General features: G+C 48.0%; 1 protein-coding gene across 8 annotated transcripts in view; it reads right to left on the bottom strand.

Annotated features, from left to right (window-relative positions):
• The window catches only part of RHOV (ras homolog family member V), a 40,649-nt gene extending 26,534 nt beyond the window's left edge, over positions 1–14,115 (bottom strand). For 6 of the 8 annotated variants that reach the window (XR_011377246.1, XR_009563026.1, XR_009563030.1 and 3 more), the window contains exons 1-6: positions 12,177–14,115; positions 11,924–11,982; positions 11,111–11,725; positions 2,846–3,043; positions 778–925; positions 427–568 (exon numbers count right to left, since the gene is read on the bottom strand). Coding sequence is in view for 1 of the 8 variants with exons in the window: in XM_030843064.3 (XP_030698924.1) it covers positions 11,282–11,725; positions 11,924–11,982; positions 12,177–12,384 (711 nt within the window). In the remaining 7 variants the exon portion in view is untranslated. The other 2 variants (XR_009563031.2, XM_030843064.3) reach the window with 2 other exon arrangements.
• Between the last annotated feature and the right edge of the window lie 9,188 nt (positions 14,116–23,303).

Raw genomic sequence — 23,303 nt, 5'->3', positions numbered from 1 at the left:
GGCACTCCCTACTCTACATCCCTGTGTCTGCTAACAGGACCTTCAGCACAGAGCACCCCAGCACAGAGCACCCCCTTTTCCTTTCCATTTACTTATCTGTCTTCCCACTGGGTTGTGGGCTCCTGGAGACACAGATGGTATCTTAAGTCACCTCTGGGTCTCCAGCACCCCACACCCCCTCTACGACGTTAGTAAATGGTAGTAGGTCAATAAACTGAGTAGATGGCAGGGGGTGGGTCCTGTTATGGTGCTGTGGCTATTCCTATTTCATCAGGCACTGTATTTTTTTTTTTGGCCGAGACACGCAGCTTGTGGGATTTTAGTTCCCCAGCTAGGGATTGGACTTAGGCCCTTGGCACTGAGAGCACAGAGTCCTAACCACTGGACTTCCGGGGAATTCCCAGACACAGTATTTTTGCTTCCTACCTTGCCAGCCACTCATCCATCCTTCAAAGCTCGAAATGGGCTCTATTCCTCTTCTGGTCTCCCCAGCACTGGGAACAACCTTCATTATCCCTTGGTTCTCTATGAGCACTTCCGGGCTGAGGTCAATTCTGTATCCCAATGCCTAGAAGAGTAATCAACACATAATAAAAGCTTAATAAGTGTTGGACCAAAGGGAGCATCCTCCTCTTAGGGAGAGGTGGAGATGTAGTGAGATGATGGCAGACAAAGCGCCTTCCCTAGAAAGAGCTGCTGGGAGGGAGGAGGGCAGGGCTGAGTCAGCTGGGTGACAGGAGGTGGGAGCGCGGAGGAGCCGCTAGGAGGCGCGCTCACCACTGCCGGGCGCTGTCTTTGCTGCAAGGGTTGGGTCCAGAGTACACAGTCCCAGGCAGGTGTCAGGTGTGGAGCAATAAAAGCTGAGACGCAGTGCCTGTTCTTCTGCAGCTTACACTCTGGAGTGCAGGCGGAAGGAATGCAAATACTGTAACAAAACAATATGGTCCCCAAACTACTGAGATGTCCCCAGCTGTTCTCTGCTCCATCCCCAGCCAAATGACTCCCTTTCTCAGAACTTTGATGCCTCCCAGGACTTCCCTGGTGGTCCAGTGGGTGAGACTCCGCGCTGCCAATGCAGGGGGCCCGGGTTCGATCCCTGGTCGGGGAAATAAGATCCCACATGCGTGGGGCAACTAAGCCTGCATGCTCTAGAGCCTGCATGCCACACCTAGAGAGCCCGCCTGCCACACTACTGAGCCTGCGTGCTCTGGAGCCTCCATGTCACAACTAGAGAGCCCCGCACGCCACAACTCCAGAGCCCACGTGCTGCAACTACTGAGCCCGAGTGCTCTAGAGCCTGCGCACCACAACTAGAAAGAAGCCCATGCGTGGCAACGAAGACCCAGCGTGCTGCAACTAAGACCCGATGTAGCCAAATAAATAAATATTAAAAAAAAAAAAAGACCCGGCACAACCTAAATAAATAGAACTGTCATGCCTCCTTTCTTTGCACAGGCAGTTGCCTCCACCTCAAATGCCTCTGTACCCCCTGGAAGGCTCCTACTTACCTCGTGACCTTCGCTGTTTCTACAGCTGCCCTCTCCATTCTCTCACAGCTCTGCTGCATACATATGGCCCATGTTAGCATAAGTCTACCCTCATAGGGACAAGGCTCCTCGGGGGCAGGAATGGGGACTGGGTCTTATTTATCTCAGTATCAACCGTGCTAGGATCTGCTTGTGCATACAAGGTATCCCACAAATGGCTGTTGAATAAAACAGAGGCTGATCAAGCCGTGGAGATTAAGAAAGAGCTTCATGAAGGAGGTATAAAATGAGATGAGCAGGTGGGTGTGGGTGTTCCAGGCATAGCAAAATCATAGTGAGCAAAAGCTGGGCAGGGGAGATCATGGGTCTTGTTGTGACTGGGGTCCAGCAAGCTGCTCAGTTTGTCTCAGGCCTTGAGAGGAAAAGCTGGGAGGCTGGTGGGTAGAGGTCACATTGGTGGGCACTTGGGGATTTGAACAGAGGGACAGGGGAAGGGGTAATCCAAACTCGGCTTTAAGGAGTATAGAGGTCACAACACAGGGAGAGGGGAAGGAAGAGGATTCCATACCAAGTAAATCAGGGAGAGTAACCTGTGTGAAGTACACAGTAGATGTGCAGTAAAGGCTAGTTGGCAAGGTTGCATGCTGGCAGCCAGTTGGGCTGTGACCCAAACAGTAGTTTAATTTCTTTAATTAGTTACTAACAGTTAAAGAGTCAGGAAAGTTTATTTTTTTTAAATCCCGTATCTCTAGCTTCTTGTGAAAATTTGGGAGACTGGCAATGGGGGCCCACATTCCTGCAGCAATTTAGGTCTTAGGTCCTCTTGAGCGCCTCAGGCTCTAACTCTCCCCATCCACCCTGCCACTCCCAAGGTTAGGTGCTTGCCTGGGCCCTCCAGGCAGTTTTATTCAAAACCTATTGGTCCCAACAGTTCAAACAAACACGGACAAAAACTGGGTTGTTTCTCCCAAACCCACCCCTGCCCACTTAAACAAAAAGCCCTGAATGAGGAGTGGTTTGCCCTATAGCACAAGACCGCTTCCTTCCCCGCCAGCCACCGCAGCTAGACTGAAGCCTGGGAAGGCACTGCTCAGCTCCCCCCACACCCCACTCCAAGGGTTGTGGTCAATGGCACCACCTAGAAACCCCAAACCCGGAAGCCTGCTTCAGCCCTGGGAGTGGCCCAGACTCCCCCGCAGGCTCTCCTTCCCCACCTGCAGTAGCTCCTGGGGTTCCATCAGCTGAGCCCAGAACAAAGAAGAACAAGAAAATAGACTGGGAAGGAAACTGAGAAGCCCCCTGTCACAAAGCTAAAAAACAACCACTTTTTTTACACAAAACTGGAGAAAGATATTTACCCAAATGTCCACAGTGTTCTCTTGTCGTTGATAAAATTACAGGTGGTTGGGCTTCTCTGGTGGCGCAAGTGGCTGAGAGTCCGCCTGCCCATGCAGGGGATATGGGTTCGTGCCCCGGTCCGGGAGGATCCCACATGCCACGGAGCGGCTGGGCCCGTGAGCCATGGCCGCTGAGCCTGCCCGTCTGGAGCCTGTGCTCTGCAATGGGAGAGGGCACAACAGTGAGAGGCCCGCGTACCGCAAAAAAAATAAAAAATTACAGGTGGTTTTTACTGTCTTCTTTTTGTTGATCTGCATTTTAAAAATTTTCTACAATAAATATTTATTGCTTTTGTAATATGAAAAAGGTGTTTTTTGAAGAGGTATTGAGATCTATTTCAGAAAGAAACAGATCATCGGATGAGGAGGCTCCCAGGTGGGATAGAGACCATGGAGCTGGAAAAGGAGAGATAGCATCCTAAGCTCAGGGGAAGGGAGAAGCTCTGAGACCTGGTGACTGACTGGCTCATGCAGAGGGAGAAGCTGAGTCAGTGGGGCCTTCAGGTTTTCTGTCCTGGGAGCCTGGCAGTGCCACCAATAGAAACAGGGCTGACGGGAGGGGGGTGGCTTCAGGAGAACCAGGCAGAAGGTGAGGGATCATCAGGTACCAGATGGAGGCTAGTTTTATTGATTTTATTGCAGGTTACTTAGTTTTTGTTTGCTTTTGCCTAGCCTTACTGGGGAGGGATTTAAAGGCAGTTTAAAAGCATCTATAAACTATGAGATAACCTGAGTATAAAGTAGGACAAAGATTTAAAAAAAAAAGAAGGAACATAAAATAGGGCTAGGAACAGGGCAAAAACACACGTGTCTTGTAGTCTTTGGGCCACACACTTAGCTCTGTGTCCCAGCTGTGGGTGCATCCTGGTGAGGCCCCCGACACTCTGGAGGTGAGCATGTGGGCCTGGTGAAGGGAACGAGCCATGTGAGGGTGAAACGGAGGAGTGGGGAGATTACTGGAAGAGGGAGAGAGCGGACCCAGAGAGGAGAGCAGAAAGTGAGGACAGAGGCTCTTCTTGGAGGAAGAGGAAGCAAAAGAGGATTAGTCGGAGGGGCGGTGGGAGACCCAGGAAGAGAGAGGCTCAAAGGCGAGGGGTTTCAAAGCCTGCCAGGGTCAGGAAAGGAGGATGCTGGGAATGAGGAGCCAGCTGACCATCATGAACGGTTGAGGAGCCAGGTAGGAACCTAGCGGGGCAGGGGGCAGAGTCGGGTTGGAGACTGTTGCAGAAGTGGGGAAGGGAAGGAGAGCTGTGGGTAAGGAGAGGCCCGTGCTGCATTTCAGGCCTGGAGGGAGAGGCTGAAGGTACAGTGACAATGGAACACTGATGGAGTACAAAGGAGTACATTGCTGCCCCACCAGCTCACTTGGGGTTGCCTTCCCAGTGGATTTTTTCTGACCCACGTACCCTCTCTTGCTTGATCCTCTTTGCAACCACTTTATGATCTCAGGTTAACCAGGCCTCCAGAAACCCCATAGTGGTCTATGAAAAGCAAAGGACTTGGACTAGAAGGCGAGATCCTTTCTATCCCAAAACTATGGTTACAGGTTACAGGCTCTAGGATCCCCTGAATGCACAGCTCGGGGAGGCTGTCAGAGCCAAGCTGTTGAGGCCCAGAGAGGGGCAATGACTTGCCCACAGTCACACAGCCAGCGGTTGGGGACAGAGTGCATTGGGAGGCCTGAGCCCCAAACTTTTTGCTCTGACGTCTCATCTTCTCCAAACAACCAGACTCTTGGGTTCAGTTTCTGCCTTTTGTCTGGAAGTGGGACAAAGGAGCCAGGAGCCAGGCCAAGAAGCTGTCAGGGCTGTTCCCAAACCTCAGGAGGCTGGGATCCCGAGGTCCACACCCAGGTAAACACAGGTCAGCGCTGATACCTCTCACTTGGCTCTTGATAGTTTCCTCCAAATCAGTTCCCCACTATTATCTTGCTTATCCCTGCTGGCCCCCTGGGAGCCAGGGAGGGGCAGAGAGTACTAGCCCTACTTCAGAACCGGGAGAAACTCAGACAAGGAAGAAGGCAGTAATTTGCCCAAAGTCGCCCTGCGAGTCAGGGATAGGACTGGAATAGGAGAACCTGTGGGAGGGATGGTCCAGTGGTTAAGACTCCGTGCTCCCAATGCAGGGGGCCTGGGTCCCATCCCTGGTCAGAGGACTAGATCCCGCATGCCAAGACTAAGACCCTGCGTGCCGCAGCTAAAAGATCCTGCATCTGGCAACAAAGATCCCATGTGCTGCAACTAAGACCCGGGGCAGCCCAATAAATAAATAAATATTTTTTTAAAAAAGGAGAACCCATGGGAGGTGGGGTGGTCAGCAGAGCAAACGGCCTGTTGGGCAGGGGTGGAATGGTGCCGTAGGGAGAAAAATGCACACAGCCTCAGGAATCGAGGGTCCCCTGTCTCACCAGGACAGTGATCTCGCCATCCCAGGAGGGATACCTCTGAGGACAGGCTCTGCTCGCTCCCCGACTGGTGCGGGGTCCTGGGGGTGGGGAATGGAAGATGGGCAGAGGCAGCGGAACATGGTCACAGAGAATACAGATCTGAGGGGGAAACTAATCTTGGGTCAGGCTACTTGCTTTTCTGCCAGATTCAAGGGGCCTCAGGGAATCCCTATGCAGCACAGCGCCCAAGGCTCCCCTGCTGCCCCTCACTGCCAAGGGGCCAGGGAGTCATCTGGACACCTGGGGACAGAAGCAGATTGGTGCAGGCAGGGGTCAAGGAAGCCACAGAGCTGGCCAGTCAAGGAGGCCAGTGACTGGCTCTGCCTTCCAGAGGGGTTATGTGTGGGGTGACCATAAACCCAGGTTATTAATAGAGTTCGCATACAATCTTAAAACCATCCTGAGTCTGACAATGAATTCCATTGTCATCCCAATTAGGGAACAAATCTGTTCAGTGGAGGAAGCCTTGAGAACATTCCACTAGGAGGGCAGGCCTGGTTCAATGCTAACATCTCTCCTCACTTCCAGCCCTGTCTCCCTCTGCCCTGCTCCCAAGCCTAGGAAAACCTAATCTGTCCCGTAAACTATGCCTCCCAGCCCTGCCCTCTGAGAGATCCATTTCTAGGGGGCAGAACCCCCCAGGTGACACAGCAGAAAGAAGCCTGGACCCAGGGTCAGGACCCAGGTGCAAGCCCCGTCTGCTTCACCTTGGTCGTGTGGCTCTGTGCTTCAGGCTCCTCATCTGAAACTTGGAGCTAATAAGAGCTGTCTGGCCCATCTTGAAGTTCCGTTGTAAGAATGGAAGGCGATAATGGAGGAGACCAGGCTGCCTAAGCATTGCCACGTACAGGGACAGAAAGCGGTGGTTTCCTGGGACAGCCAGCACTGCCCAGGCCTGGGAAGTCACTCCCTACTGTTGCCATAGCGTGACTAATGTGGCTCCTCGGCCGGCTGAGTTCCGCTCCCCGGAGGATTTGGCCCAGGCCCAAGGAGGGCGCTGACAGTGCAGCCCTGCTGGGAGCTGGGTTTCCCGGCAGTCAGGCACAGTGGGCAGGTCTGACCTGTGAGAGCCTGGTTCCCGCCTGGGGCCTGGGCTGGTTACAAAAGGGGCCGGTGCTCCTGACGCAGATTACTCTCGGTCTCACTCACTCTCCCAGGCTGGTTCCCAGGAAAATGAAGAGCTCAGAGGGTGTGTCACCTCTGCCCTGGGCACCACTCTGCTCCCAGGGGGAAAGCAAGCCAGGCCCAGCTCCCTCAGGTGTGCACACACTTACACACCGGCCTAGCACGCATGCCCAGAACAAAGATGCACGTGGAGAGAGACCCCTCACACAGACCCACACAGAACTGAATCTGGGCACACACAGACACATAGACATACAGCCCCCAAGAAACGAGGTCCAACCCAGATGTGCACCCACAGGCACAGAGACCAACTCACACACCCGGACACACACATAGTGTTGTGTATAATACACACTCCTAAGGGCAGACATTGTGTGGCTACACAGACATACACGTTCAGAGCTATACACATCTCACCTAGACACCCACATTTACAGACATGGATACACAGACTTGCACATATATGGAATGATCTAGAGGTTTGCACAAAGGTAAAACCCACTTGAAATACACAAGAGCAAAAACAGGGACACAGAGGAATGTACATGAAAACCAATATGTCATATATACACACCTTGTCATCAGTTAGTATTTACTGAACACCCACAATCTGCTAGTCATGCACCAACAGAAAGAGCCCCCCACGAGTCACACAGACACAGAAACTCAAGTTCCCTCATAAGTGCCACTTGGGATTATATGGGGGCCCTGTCTCCAGGCCAAAGATGAAGGACATTTTTTTCTGTAGATGGTCACCAACTCATGGTGGAAAAAATAATCAACTGTGGATATAGTCTCATTTATAAAAGAAAAAAACTATTTAAAGGAAAACAACCTAAATGCCCCCAATTGGGGATCTAAGTGAAGAAATTATGGTCAGGGTGAAATAGGAAACAAACATACATATATGGTTATAGATTCTGGTCAGAGTTAATAATGACATGAAAAAACGGTTAAAGTTTAAAAAAAAAAACCCAAATACAGAATTGTATATACAGCATAATCACAAGAAATATTTCAAAAATATGCATAGAAGAGAAGACTGAAAGGAAGTACATCAAAATATTATTACTGGGCTTCCCTGGTGGCGCAGTGGTTAATAATCCACCTGCTAATGCAGGGGACACAGGTTCAAGCCCTGGTCCAGGAAGATCCCACATGCTGCGGAGCAACTAAGCCTGTGCACCACAACTACCGAGACTGCGCTCTAGAGCCCGTGCTCCGCAACAAAAGAAGCCACCACAATGAGAAGCCCGCGCACTGCAACGAAGAGTAGCTTGCGCCCGCGTGCAGCAACGAAGACCCAATGCAGCCAAAAATAAGTAAATAAAATTTAAAAAAAGACTATTAGTACATTTTCAATCTTCTAGTTCTTCAGATTTTCCAATTTTTCTATAAGCATTTATTATGGAAAAAGAAAACAGACATTTTAAAAAATCAGCTAAGAGTTGGTTACAGAGATATTAAAAATAATTTACATTAATAAGCACTAATGTAAGACTGAATATGTAAGAAACATACACTTATCCATTTACCATAATCAATGTTCCTTTAAATTTAGATTCAAGAGCAGAGAAAGCAGGGCAAAAGAGGCAAATGAAAGAGAGATAAAGAGGTAAAAACAGTCCCAGAAAAGTAGAGAGAGGACACATTATAGAGAGAAACAGAAGCAGAATGAGACAATGGTTTTGGAACCAGAGGTAAATCCCTTTTGCTCTGCACGGGCTTGGGCCCCCGTGCCTCAGAGGGCCTTTCCAGCAAGCCATTGCTCTTTAGGGCTGTCTTCAGGCCTCAGTGACACAAACCTGGAGATGGACTTTATCCTCAGGATCCCCTACAGGGCACACTGCTTGGCTTTTTTATCTTAGGCACTTAATGGCCAGCAGCAAACATTGCCTGAGCTCAAGACCCTATGGGAGCACATGGGCATGAGTAGGACTTTTTCTCTGTTTAGCTGGAGAGATGTAGCCTGAGCAAGTGACCAAATTCGGTGTCCCTTCAAGGTGCCAAGAGAGCAGTGCGGACAGTAATACAGGTCCTGGAGAAGGGGAGTATTGATTGGAAGATGGTTAAAGGAGAAACAGCGCATCTGGGGGATTGCGGGGGTGGGGGGAGGTGGGGGCACTTTCTAGAGGATTTGGCAAAAGCAAAGACTTGGAGTCAGAAGTAAAAAATTATTGGGGATCAGGGAGTGGGGATCACTGGGACAAGCTGGCCTTGTCCGGGTTGGTGTCAGATTTGAGGTCCTGAGTGCTTAAATGAGAAGCTGGGAGTTCACTGCAGGCAATGAGAGGTACTAACAGTCTTGAGTCAGGGAGGTGCCAGAGGATAAGGAAGCAGCGCTAGGGGGACTGGAGTGGGAAGTGGCAGTGGCAGAGATGTAGGAGCGAGGCTGATAAGGCTCAGTGACCCAGCAGGAGAGGAGACATAATGACATGGATGTGCTGGTACCATTAGAGAATTAGGGAAGTAGTTGGAGGTGGGGCGGCCCAAAGATCACCTAATGAGGCTTCCTCCCCTGACCCATGGCACCTCTAAGTCCCCTTGGAGCAGTTTGAAAACCTCTAATCCAGAGCCTTGAGTGTTTCATTTTGCAAATGAGGAAACTGAGGCACAGAGAAGGAAAAAAAAATGCCTAAGGTCATGGTTGATGCTAGAGCCTGAACTTGAACCAGGAAGGGAGTGTGTCAGGCTGGGTTGAGGTAACGGCAGGCCACGGAGCAGGGGTGTGAGACCCCCATCAAGACCTGTCTGCAATGGTGCAGCTCAGCACCTCCACCAGAGGGGGCAAGGGGACAAAAGGAGACAGGTGGCTGGAGTTCTGGGGGGTGGGCCCAGGTGGGACAGAAGTTGGACAGTCTTGGGTAAAACTAAACTTGGGGATTATTTGAGGTTTCACTTGGCTAGGGTTTCTGTCCCTCAACCATATGCTGTTTCTCACATACACAACTTCCTGCAGAGGGAGCTGCGCAGGGACAGAGTGCTCACCTGGCCCATTAGTTGCCTAGCAGGTGTTCCAGGTGTCCCAGGAAATACCTCTCCACACGAATAACACTTACCCATGTACCTACTCTGGAGTTTGCAAAGTGCTCTTGTAGCCACTTAGTAACAATATCTCACTTGCGATATTACCGTTTTTCTCTGAGCCTCTTTCCTGATGGGTAAAATAAAGTGGTGCCCCGCCCCCCACAAATGTGCCCATTAAAGTTCCTTCCAGCTCCAGTTCCAGGGAATGTTCTCTGGATCCCTGCTCCTCTCCAAGTCCTCAACCAATGAATGCTCACTCTCAAAGGATTTCTGGGACCAATCTTCTATTTAAGTTGTTGACAACTGGCATCCTGACCTTCACTGGGTCCTTATGTGGACTTTGAGTGCTAAGGCTGAAGACTGGGTCCAACCAACTCAAGTCCAAGAAGTTTGGCCAGTGGTTGAGGTTTAAGCTGTATATGGGGGTCCTTTCATGCTCAGGGTCTGAACCAGAGGGCCACTCCAACCTGAGACCCTGGGCCCTGTGGACTGTTGGAAGGATCAGAGCAGGAAGGTTAGAAGGCTCAGGATTGCCCCAGAGCCCAGCGCTGAACACTGTGCTCTAGAAGGAAGGAGGAGAGGGGAGGGGCACCACCCGCCTGGTGAGGTCATGGGAAAGCAGCTCTGGCGCTGACACCTGGGGAAACCCGTTTCCAGGCTGCTTCCCACGCTAGCTTTCCTGGGAACCAGCTAAGCCCCAAGCGGGGAGCCCCCAACCCACCCCCCCAGTCCAGTTCCCATCACACTGTCCCATCTAGTCCAGCCCGCACCTTTCGATCTAGCCTCATTCCTTTGGTACTCAACCTGCCTCCATCCAAACTGTTGGGCCTTGAGGGACCAGTGTGCTGACTCCTGCAGGAAATGACACAGACAGCAGCTTCAGAAACTTAAGGCTTTATTTGCAGACTCTGCACTGCCTTATCTTCTAGGTTGTGACCTTGGAGAAAGCCCCTTCTTTCTTCAGGCTCCAATTTGCAGCTCCTCCCCCTCCTCTTGCTGGGCCTTGTCTCTCACTTCCTGCCCCACTCCTGGCCTAGCCAGTTTGGGCAGTGCCTAGGGAGCACTGAGACCCAGCTCTTCCCAGGGACCAGCCCTACCCTCCCTGGCCTTGGGGGTTGAGGACAGCCCAGGTGGCAGCCTTGCTCCTCAGCTGCCCCACTTCTCTGCTCTCCTTCTTTCTCTTCTTCCTTCCAAGCCTAGCCCTCTCGTCTGCCTCCTCCTCCCCAGCCTGCCTCCAGTCCCAAGGCTCCAAGCCTTTACTTTCGGACCCCTCTCAATCTCTCACTGACCTCCGTCTTACCCAATCCATCCTAAACTTCTCTCCAGTTCAGGGCCGGATGCCTTCCAGCCCTCCTAGATGCCCAGCTGTTCCCCAGGCTCTTCCTCATCCCTGTGCCAAGGAGCAGGTGGGGACCACCAGGAGTGGTCCTAATTCAGCCAGATTGACCTGAGGGCCCATGAGAAGAGACTGGGTATTGGATCCCAAACTGCTTGGAGGGAGCTGACACTGTTAGGATCATCCCATGAAAATCAAAGTACTGGGATTTCTTTGTACTTGAGAAATCCAAGTCAGAGAAATCCACAGAAATCCAAGTCAGAGCCTTCCCTCCTCCAGGCCCTAGGCTCACCCTGGCACATAAGAGTGGGCAGTTGGAGGCTGTGTTGCCACAGTGTTCAGATGGGAACTGAGTCCCACGGGGGTGACGTGGCCCTGCCAGCAGGTCCCTCAAAGGCTCCGTGCTCCAGGTTCTAGAAGTCTGTGGCCATTGGCCTACTGATCATTTTGCTGCCACAGCTCTTCAAACAAAGCAGAAGAACTTCTTCCAGCGGCAGCGGGAGAGGGTGCGCACACCTTTGGCGTTCAGTTTCTTCTCCAGCCGGGCTTTGTGCTCAATGGCACTGAGAATGGCCAAGTCAAACACCTCCTTCAAGTTCTTCTGCGTCAAGGCAGAGCATTCCAGGTAGCAGCAGGCCCGGATCTTCTCGGCCAGACCCTGAGCCTGGGGTTGAGGCACGGGGCCTTTCCGGCCTCCCTGGTCCAGCTGAATCAGTACATTGACATCGTCCCTCAGGTCGGCCTGCGTGCCCACCAGCAGCACGGGCGCCTGGGGGTTGTGAGTGCGGATCTCTGGCAGCCATTTCTCTGTGATGTTTTGGAAGGAGCTGGGCTGCACCACGCTGAAGCAGACCAGGAAGACATCCGTATCCGGGTAGCAGAGGGAGCGAAGGCGATCAAAGTCTTCCTGGGATGGAAAGGCCAGGCCATTAGTAGGCTTATTCCCTGCCCCTGGACGCGGGAATCCGCTTGTCACCTGAGGTTGGAGACTGAGCCTCGTAACTAAGGGCCCAAGGCCTTCTCCATTCCTGATGGATCTGGGGTCCTCCCAGCCTCCAGCCCACCTCACCCCAGACCAGCAGAGGCCGCTCCCGACTCCTCTCACCTGTCCCGCTGTGTCCCAGAGCTCAATGCGCACCGGGGCTCCGTCAACCAGGACTTGCACTGCAGAGGAGGAGCAGGGGAAAGTCTGAGTTACAGCGTCCAGGATCCCACCAGGCCTCACCAGCGCCACCTCGGGGCCTGCTCCCGTCAGCCTCCCCGGCGGTTTCAGTGCAGTCGGCGCCTCAGCGCCAGCCCCAGCCCCGGGTGCACAACCCCACCCCCGGCCACGCGGCCGCCGGGGCCGTTGAAATTACCGGAGAAGGTGTCCAGCGCTGTGGGCCGGTAGCGCGCGGGGTACCCATTGCAGGTATAGCTGACGATGAGGCTGCTCTTGCCCACGGCGCCGTCGCCCACAAGCACGCACTTGATGCCCAGCTCTGGGGACGCGCTGCCCCGCCGCGACGGAGGGGTCGGGGCCCGGAGCGGGGACGACTCGGCCTCGCTTAGCTCCCGCGGGGGCATGGCCCGCTCCCGGGACAGCCGGGTACCAGGCTCCGCTGTGCTCGGTGAAGCACGGTCCGTAGGTTGCCTCTGACTGAATCTGCCGAGACCCGGCTCACACGCCAGCAGCTAACCGTGGGTATATGTGGGGGCCCCGCCTACCTCATCTGCATATCCCATGCGTGCCTCGGGCCCCGCCCACCCCCCAGGCCTCCTCTAGGACCTCCCACTGCAGCGTACCGCAAGAGGTCAGGCAATCTCACACCCCGAGAAAGAGAGGCAGGCCAAAAAATGACGCTCGGAGAATCACACAGGTACGAGGACAAAGACTCGCCCAAATGAGGCAGATCTAGGTATCTTGGCAGAGAAAGATATCCAGGATTTATTGTTAGGAGGAAGAAGCAAATTGCAGAACACATAATGCAGCATGTTCAACTTAAACCTTTGTTCAAATTAAAACAAGAAACTAGACATGTTTGTACGAGTATAAAAAAGTCTGGGTAATAAGTTTATTAATTAATGAATTATTTTTTTAAAATATAGAGATCATGAAGAGGCCGAAGATAAACTCAGGCGTGAACTCAGCAGGCAGGAATGTAACGACCCCCTTCCACCGAAGAGCATCCTCTAGACTCAGCCTGAAGGCAGGCTTTAAACACCTTCACTCTGCTCCTCTAAAGGAACTCAGGGTGCTGGAGAAGCTAGCTGGGGAGGATCTTCAAGGACAGTCCTCCAATTGAATATTTTCTAAATCCCCAAAGTTCCTAATATTATCTTCATCATCATCATCATCAAAAGCACATAGTAATTAACTATTTGCTGACGCTGTTCTGGGCCGCCCACTGTCCTTGCCTTAGGAGTTTACAGACAGAGACAAGATATCCCAGGTAGCCCTAAGAAGGTCACCAAGAGAGCAAGTGAAAAATAGCCTGATGCTAATTTCATCTCTTTATTGCAGCCACACCAAGTGACACCAGGCCCGGAATCCTTTCTCTGAATTCCAAGCCTGTACAAAGATCTCAGCCTACACAAAGATCATTGAAAACACCTCATTCATGAGTTGTTGAAGGGAGTGTTGGAGGCAGATAGGGCAGTGAATATTAAAGAAAAGAGATAATCCAATTTCTTAAACAGTTGGTAGTATAAAAATCCCTAAGTCAAAATCTCTAAATCTCTTGAAAAAAGTCTCAGGACCCCTGGTTTTTATTTATTTTTCTTTTTTTCCCCCCACTGTTGGTCAAAAGTTGAGGACAACTAGAACATTGCTGATTTAACCATTTAAAGCTTGACTGTGGGGAAATGGTAGGATCCCCAGTATCCACTTCTGCATCCCAATGTCTACATCCTGCATTCCCTATGTCCGAGTGTCTGGGGATGCTAATAACCCCTAACTATAGCCCCCAGTGACTTCTCAGACACATCCACATAAGTTTATTCATCTGGCAAGTGAAAGAAGCCTCAAAGTGTTGTCTTGCCATTGTATAACCCAGGAGGTCTAAAAGCTATTCTTTTTGCTCTCCTGGAAAGGGAGGCAAGAATGGGGATTTGAAAAGACCTAGACATCCAGAGACGTGCCCCAGTATTCCTACTTCTTCAGCTCATTAGCTGTGTGATTCCTGAGAAATCACTTGCTCCATCTCAGCTATAAAATGCCAGGTGAAGCATATTTATTTCTTAAAGTCCTTCTGGTGCTAGCAATCTGTTATTCAGGGAACCTGGGGAAGTTGCCTCAGCCCAGGTGTCTGGGACAAAATTAACACACACACCCCCCCCAACACCACCCACCCACCCACCCACCCACACACACACACACACACACACTCTCTCTCTCTCTCTCTCCCTCCCTCCCTCCCTCCCTCCCTCCCTCTCTCTCTCTCTCTCTTCTTCACAGCACTCTTGTCCTTTTACTCAAGCTTTAACAGTTTTATTGTACCTGAATTTGAGGGTAATCCTGTTTAATTCTTTCTGCAGGTAGAAGGGGTATAAATAATACACAAATACACAAATGGGGGGAGGTATCAGCTGGCTATGGTTAAAGCCCTAACTTGGCCTGCAACAGGCCATTCTTCACTGGCCCCTTGGGTGGGGACACTTTCGAACCTAGGTCGTTCTGTCAGAGCTGGTTTAGGGACAGTCTTGTCAGCAAGAGGGGGAGGGAGGAGACAACCTGGGGAGCTGGTGAGTCATCTATTTCTCAGCTAAGGGCTTGTAATTCTGGCTGTTGCTGCTGGGAGAGTCCCCTCCCGAGAGTGGCTTGAGTCTTATTCCTGCCCACCTGACGGATTGTCTGTCCCAACTTCCAGTCAGATACACATTTGCTAAGACTAAAACGACGCCTTGACTTTCTCCTTGGAGAAATGATTGATTTTAGGATTGGAGTAGGAAATATACAAGAGGAGCCTGGGAACATTTTGTAGCACAGAAAGTAAGGAAGTGCTAAACAAACAAACAAAACAACAGGAAGGTGGAGATAAATTAGAGGACACAGGGGCCAACTGAAAGAGCTTCCAAAGGCCAAATCTGGGACAATTGGAGCAACAAAATAAACCAGTATTGGATTATAACCCAAAGTATAAAATAAATAGCTGCTAGTCTATTCTGATATAAATGATTGAATACATAAATAAATGGAGGATAATAGCCAAATCTCCTGTGAAGAATTCCAAATAATGTATGTAGATATTCCACCCTCAAGGAGGAGTGTAAACCAGCAATCTTGTGGGCTGTGTATAGTGACTTCCTTGCAAAGAGGACAGTCTGAAAAGGGTGGGGAAATAAATAACTTTACAGTGGAGAATCCTGACAAACGCTCCCTCAAGCAGGTGATCAAGATTAAGATCAACATTGATAAGTCAAGTTGATAGTATGTACCCTTGATGTGATGTGATGAGAATGACATTTTACCTCTGAAGAACTCCAGCCTAATCATGAGAAAAACATCGGAAAAGTTCCAACTGAGAGACATTCTACAAAATGCTGGCCCAGTACTCCTGAAAACTGTCAAGATCATCAAAGACAAGGAAAGTCTGAAAAACTGCCACAGCCAAGAGGAGCCTAAGGAGACATGACAATTAAATGTAATGTGGGATCCTGGGTGGGATCCTGGGAGAAAAAGAGGACATTAGGTAAAAACCAAGGAATTCTGAATAAAATATGAACTTTAGTTAATAATAATATACCAATGCTGGTTCATTAATTGTGACAAATGTATACCATACAATGTAAGATATTTATAATGGGGGAAACTGGGTGTGAGATACAGGGAAACCCTGTGCTATCTTCTCAATTTTTCTTTAAATCTAAACTGTTCCAAAATAAAGTGTATTAAAAAACAAAAAAACTGAGCTTCCCTGGTGGTGCAGTGGTTAAGAATCCACCTGCCAATGCAGGAGACACGGGTTGGAGCCCTGGTCCAGGAAGATCCCACATGCTGTAGAGCAACTAAGCCTGTGCACCACAACTACTAAGCCTGCGCTCTGGAGCCTGTGAGCCACAACTACTGAGACCCTGTGCCACAACTACTGAGGCCCACGTGCCTGGAGCCTGTGGTCCGCAACAAGAGAAGCCACTGCAATGAGAAGCACGCGCACCGCAACAAAGAGTAGCCCCACTCGCCGCAACTAGAGAAAGCCCACACGCAGCAACAAAGACCCAACACAGCCAAAAATAAATGATAAATAAATTTTAAAAATTAAAAAAAAACTAATAAAGAAAAGTATGGTACTGGAACAAAAACAGACACATAGATCAATGGAAGAGTATATAGAGCCCAGAAATAAACCCTTGCTTATACAATCAATCTACAACAAAGGAGGCAAGAATATACAATGGGGAAAAGACAAGCTTTTCAAAAATGCTGCTGGGAACACTGGACAGCTACATGCAAAAGAATCAAACTGGACTACTTTCTCACACCATATACAAAATAAACTCACAATGGATTAAGACTTAAATATAAGACCTAAAACCATAAAACTCCTAGAAGAAAACATGGGCAGTATGCTCCTTGACATAGGTCTTAGTAATATTTTTTTGGATCTGTCTCCTGGAAAGGGAAACAAAAGTAAAAATAAACAAATGGGACTACATCGAACTAAAAAGCTTTTGCACATGGCAAGAAACTATCAACAAAACAAAGACTGCCTATTGAATGGGAGAAGATATTTGCAAACAATATATTCGATAAGGGGTTAATATCCAAAATATACAAAGAACTCATACAATTCAACGAAGAAAAAAACCAAAACAAAACAACCCGACTAAAAAATGGGCAGAGGACCTGAATAGACATTTTTCTGAAGAAGACATGTGGATGGCCAACAGGCACAAGAAAAGATGCTCAACATCACTCATCATAAGGGAGATACAAATTAAAAGCACAGTTGTCAGAATGGCTATCATCAAAAGACAACAAATAACAAATGTTGGTGAGAATGTGGAGAAAAGGGAACACTTGTGAATTATCAATTGGATTGTAAATTGATGCAGCCGCTATGGAAAACAGTATGGAGGTTCCCCCCAAAATTAAAAATAGAACTACCATATCCAGCAATTTCACTTCTGGGTATTTACCTGAAGAAAACAAAAACAATAACTCGAAAAGATACATGCACTCCAATGTTCATTGCAGCATTATTTACAGTAGCCAAGATATGGAAACCACCTAAGTGTCCATGATAGATGAATGGATAAAGATATGGTATATATGTACAAAGGAATATTACTCAGCCATAAAAAAATGAAACCTTGCCATTTGTCACAACATGGATGGATCTACAGGGTATTATGCTAAGTGAAATAAGTCAGAGAAAGACAAATGCCGTATGACCTCACTTATATGTAGAATCTAAAAAACAAAACAAAACGAAATAGGGACTTCCCTGGTGGTCCAGTGGCTAAGACTCCACACTCCCAATGCAGGGGGCCGGGGTTCGATCCCTGGTCAGGGAACTAGATCCCACATGCCGCAGCTAAGACCCAGTGCAGCAAATAAATAAATACATAAATAAATATTTAAAAAAATAACAACAATAAAATAAAAAGAGAGTCGTAATTACAGAGAACAAACAGGTAGATGCCAGAAGGGAGGAGGGTGGCAGGGAGTGAAATACTGAGGGGATTAAGAGGTACGAACCTCCAGTTATAAAATAAATAAGCCATGAGGATGTAAAAGGAATATGGTCAATAATATTGGAATAACTGTGTGGCAACAGATGGTTACTAGACTTATGGTGATCATTTCATAACATATGCAAATGTCAAATCACTATGTAGTACATCTGAAACTGATGTAATATTGTATGTCAACTGCATCAAAAAAACCCCAAAAACCTAAGCCCTAAGTTAAAAAGAATTAGCTAGCTTAGGGAGAGTGTAAGATTAATAAAATAGTTTTAATTAGCAGAAAAACAAAACTAAACTAAAACGTGGCCCTGACATTGAATCACGGCAGTCATAACATTTTGTTTCCAAAGTGTCCAACACAAGGTGTAAGGAGCTTTAGACTTGTAAAAGTGCTTTAGTTTGCCCTATCTCACATGGTACCCAAGTGCAATTGCTGGGGTCTGTGAGGGGTGTTGGGGGAGTATACAGGGGCCCAGAGAAGTTAGGGGACTAGCCTCAAGATCAAAGAAGCTAGTAAGTGGCAGACAGTCCCAGAACCAGCAATCCACAGGTTCACACTCAGGTATGGTCAAATTCTTAGGCATTTCTGTTAAGCCCATATCTTATTTAAAATTACTGCATACATTGGAATACCTACAGCAAAACCTCAACTCAGTAAGAATAAACCAAAAGAAATCTACCCGTACCCCACCACCGTGATTTTCCTATTGCTGAAAAAGGGATTAACAAAAAAGAAAGAGTTTACTCAAAAAGTTCAGTGCACAGGCTCTTTGTGAGTGAAATGCACCTCATGTAGTCTTTTTCTATTTCTTCTGCATACTCCACTCCAAAGCCTCCGAATCAGGCTTGCTACTCAGAAGGAGCCCAGAGACTCAATGGGCAGGTCAGAAAGCTTTGAAATAAAAAGAGGATGCAAGAAAAAGAATTTTATATCTAACACTTAATTTCTTTGTCCATCATACTTCAATAAACCTGGGAAGAACACTACTTATTTACCAACATACTGATGATAATACAATAATTAGGCTGCACACTCACCAGGCTTTCCAGTTAATTAATTGGGTTTTTCTCTACTCGGTGTACTTGTGTCCTGGGAGAGAGTTGGCGGCAAAGTCAGCGGCCTGGGCTGAGTCAGCCTCCTGGTGCCAGGGGAACAGGATCTTGCTAGTCAGCCCTCCAGCCCCTCCATGCCATCTGTCTCTAGGATCAGGCTGCCTCTGGGGCTTTGGCCCTGCCCTGCCCACTGTCCCGCATCCAGCCTTGCTTAGCCTTTGCTTCTCCCTGTCTTTCTCTCCACCCCGTCTCCATCTACCTGATCCCAACTGCTACTGCCCCCCTCAGACAACTCTTTCCTGCCCAGACTCTGCACTCAAGCCCTGGCCAGTATTTTTTTCTTTTTCTTTTCTTTTTTTTAACTGCCTTCAGGAGTTGCCAGCTAAAAACGTTCATGTAAAAGAACTCCCCTCTCCTTTCATTAACAGAGTTCCCCTTCTAACTTCCTTATTTCTGACCACGTAGCACAATTCTCTCAAGCTAATGAATTGGAAGGAGTTGGAGCCGAATACTCTCCAAATCTTCCAATGCACTTGGACTCCCTCCTCTCCATCCTCCTCTGTCCTCAGTCCTTTTCGTGAAGTACTTGACACCCCTCTTCCTTTTAGCATCCCTTGCCCAAAAAATCACCTCCTGCCTGCCTCCCTGGCTTTGTTTTGCTCATTTCTAGTGCACTCAATCTTCCTAAGACAAGTTTATTCTGTCACCCTCCCACTAAAAAACCTATAGTGAATCCCTGTTTGCCATTGGATAGACTGTACAAGTCCCTGCTGGCATCCCACAGCCTCTAATTACAGTATACCCCCAGGATGGGATAAATAGCCACTGAAATAATCCTTAAGAGAACTTCCAATGATGTAGGGAAATGTTAAAAATAGTGTTAGGGCTTCCCTGGTGGTGCAGTGGTTGAGAGTCCGCCTGCTGATGCAGGGGACACGGGTTTGTGCCCCGGTCTGGGAAGATCCCACATGCCGCGGAGCAGCGGCTAGGCCCGTGAGCCTCTCGTGCTCAGCAACGAGAGAGGCCACAACACTGAGAGGTTCGTGTACCGCAAAAAAAAAAAAAAAAAGTTAAATGATACAGAATTATATAAACAGTTTGAGCCCAGGTATTTTTTTTTTAAAGTGTATAGTTAGAATAAAAGAGAGTCCTATATGAAGGACATAGACCAAAATGTGGAGAGTCATTGCCATTGGGTGGGAAGCCTGATATATAATGAACACTAAACACATGTTAGCAATTAATATTATGTTGCTTTATCATCATTTTCTCTCCTTTTTCTACAATGAACATGTTATTTTACACCAAAAAAAAGTTACTGGGCTTTCCTGGTAGTGCAGTGGTTAAGAATCCACCTGCCAATGCAGGGGACACGGGTTCAATCCCTGGTCCGGGAAGATTCCACATGCCGCGGAGCAACTAAGCCCGTGTGCCACAACTACTGAGCCTGCGCTCTAGAACCCATGAGCCACAACTACTGAAGCCCGTGCACCTAGAGCCCATGCTCCACAACAAGAGAAGCCACGGCAATGGGAAGCCCGTGCACTGCAACGAAGAGGAGTCCCTGCTCACCACAACTAGAGAAAGCCCACGCACAGCAATGAAGACCCAACGCAGCCAAAAATAAATAAATTTTACAAAGTTACTGAAATTAAAAAATATATTTGTCGTATATTTAGAAAAAAAAGAGGAAATGCACCAACATGTCAATGACTACCTCTGAATGGCAGAATTATGAATAGTTTGTTCTCATTCATTCCTTCATTCCATGAGGTTCTTTTCGAACCCACTGTGGGGCAGTCACTGTGGAAAGTGCTGAGTGCACGTGGATGAACAAAACAGGCCTCACCTCTTTCCCCACCTCGCTCTACCCTACATTAACCTCCCTTCTCTAAACTCATTGTCTGTTTCTCTCACTTTGAGAACGTTATGTGTTTCCTGTGTGCATATCATATACTTCAAGCAGCTGGGAACAGGGAGGGTCTCATACAACTTCTGGCTCTTACTGCCCCAGTCCAGTGGCATCCCACTTAGGAGTACTTATTAACTCTTTGTGGAATGAATAAATGAATGGGGAGGCATGATTTGCCAAATGATAAAGAGACTGATAAGCAGGCAGCCCCACCTCCCCTGATGTCACAAGCACTTGTCCAAATGGCCAAGCCCTGGGTTCAGCCAAATCCTCAGTTACTTCTCCTCAAAGACTGGCTCCACTGGCCCAAAGCCTCCTCTTGAATAGAAGTTGGGGCCTGAGACCACCGAGGTCCACTCAACTCCCTGGGGTTAACGCTAGAGTGTGTGTTTTCCTTTGATGATGAGGATGATCATTATGAACATTAGCAACTTTACAAAAAGAGGACCCAATAAACAAGCATTCAATTAATAATGACATCCAAATTCTCTTCTTGGCATTGCTTATATAAATTCACATTTTACATAGTTTTAATCAGGGATGATATTTACATTGTTTAACAACTGGTATGGCTGCAGAGAGATGCTAGTCCTTGTGCTGGAGCAGCTTTTTAGAAGATCTTTAGTGTGCCTGATATTAACCCTTTAGTGGCTGGCTCCTGGGGAAGAGTGATGGGGAGGGGTACACTCAGGGAAGTGGTTTTTTTTTTTTTTTTGGCCACATCATTGCGGCACATGGGCTCTAGAGCACGTGAACTTAGCTGCGACATGCATGTGGGATCTTTGTTCCCCGACCAGGGATCGAACCTGCGTCCCCTGCATTGGAAGGCAGATTCTTAACCACTGGACCACCAGGGAAGTCCTGGAAGTGGATATTTTAACAACTGGTGTGGCCACATCGGTGTGTACCTGCTGAACTTCATCAGTCTGGTTGGGTTTGGAGTGAGTGTGAACCAAGCAAAGAGGGCTTGGAAACAGCCTGAAGAAACAGCAGGAATCACGCCCAGAAGGGAAAGAGTCTGGTCCATTTTGGAACTAAAACTATCTCAGCCTGGCCAAGGAAGAGAGTGGTGAGAAATGAGCTGGAGAGGGAGGCAGGAGCCCAATCCAGGTCACATCACAGCTTTTCTTTTCCTTCGGGGTTATTTCACTGGGGAACAGCTAGCCTAGGGTGACCAGGACTAGGGGGTATCCTGGGACACAGAACTTTCAGTGCTAAACCCAGGAGGGCTGGTCTCCCTAACTAGATCTCTTTTTCCTCCTGTTAGTAGGTCCAACCTGCTCTTCAGAAAGACCACAGCAATTGAAACTAGAAACAGAGCAGGATTTTCCAAACCACCATGAAATCACCTTTCACTATTTTTTGTAAAAGTGCTGATAGAAAGGTACCGGGTTTTGTTCACATTTAAGTTTGTATAAAGCTAGTATTTCTCAATCAACTTCCTTTCCCTGCCTTTATTGCAAATTACGCTTTTGTTAACAAGAGACAAGATAGCTTGATGGCTAAGAGCGTGGGCTCTGGGCCAAAGCACCTGGGTTGGTATCCGGGTTGTGTCCCTTAATAACTGTTGTCTTTTCTGGGCCCCAGTTTCCTTGTCTGTAAAATGGGATTGATTAAAATAGTACCTGCTTCATAGAATGTTGTGAGGATTAAATGAATTATGGAGAATGCTCAGAATAGTGCCGGTACAGAGAGAATGCTCTGCAAGGGTGCACTAGTGTTATAATTATCTTCCTCTGGGACAGGGCAAGTTTTTTCAGATGAAGTCATGGCTCCACCTGAGACTGAACAATACAAATTTGTCAGATAAGGTAGATTCGGAATTTCTTCTTCTGTGACCTAGATAGGGAACACAAAAAGTCATCATTCTAATACACTGGTATTGTTATTATCTTTATAGGTGAGGAAACTGAGTCTCCATTGAAGTTAAGTGACTTGCCCAAGGCCTCACGGCTAAGACTGAGCCAGGATCGCAGAACCCCGTCTGTCGCCCCACCATCACCCCCGTTTCAGTCCTCCCCTTAAGAATGGTGGGCTATGGGGACTTCCCTGGTGGTCCAGCGGGTAAGACTCTGTGCTCCCAATGCAGGGGGCCCAGGTTTGATCCCTGGTCGGGGAACTAGATCCTGCATGCATGCCACAACTAAGAGTTCACATGCCGAGACGAAGATCAAGTGTGCCACAACTAAGACCCAGCGCAGCCTAAATAAATAAATAAATAAATAAATAAATCTTGAAAAAAATAAAAGAGTCATGGGCTACACCATCAATGGACATGGTTTAGGAAGACATGATATATGTATACACACACACGCACGCGTGCACACACACACACAATGGAATATTACTCAGCCATAAAAAAGAATGAAATATTGCCATTTGCAGCAGCAAATGGATGGACCTAGAGAATATTATACTTGGTGAAGTAAGTCAGACAAAGACAAATATTATTATGAAATCACTTATATGTGGAATCTAAAAAATAGTACAAATGAATCTATATACAAAACAGAAACAGACTTATGGACACAGAAAACAAACTTACAGTTACCAAAAAGGAAGGGGGGCAGGGATAAATTATGAGTATGGGATTAGCAGATACAAACTACTACACATAAAATAGATAAGCAACAAGGGTTTACTGTATAGCACAGGGAAATATATTCAATATCTTATAATAACCTATAATGGAAAATAATCTGAAGAAAAAAAATATATAACTGAATCACTTTGCTGTACACCTGAAACTAACCCAATATTGTAAACCAACTATACTTCAATTTTTAAAAATACAAAAAAAAAAAAGAATAATTATGGGCTACAAAGCATGCTATCTATTGTTTTATTATCT

The sequence above is a fragment of the Globicephala melas genome, chromosome 2 (assembly GCF_963455315.2).
Source record: "Globicephala melas chromosome 2, mGloMel1.2, whole genome shotgun sequence".
In the NCBI taxonomy this organism is placed as follows: domain Eukaryota; kingdom Metazoa; phylum Chordata; class Mammalia; order Artiodactyla; family Delphinidae; genus Globicephala; species Globicephala melas.
This window is presented reverse-complemented; position numbering and strand designations above follow the sequence as displayed.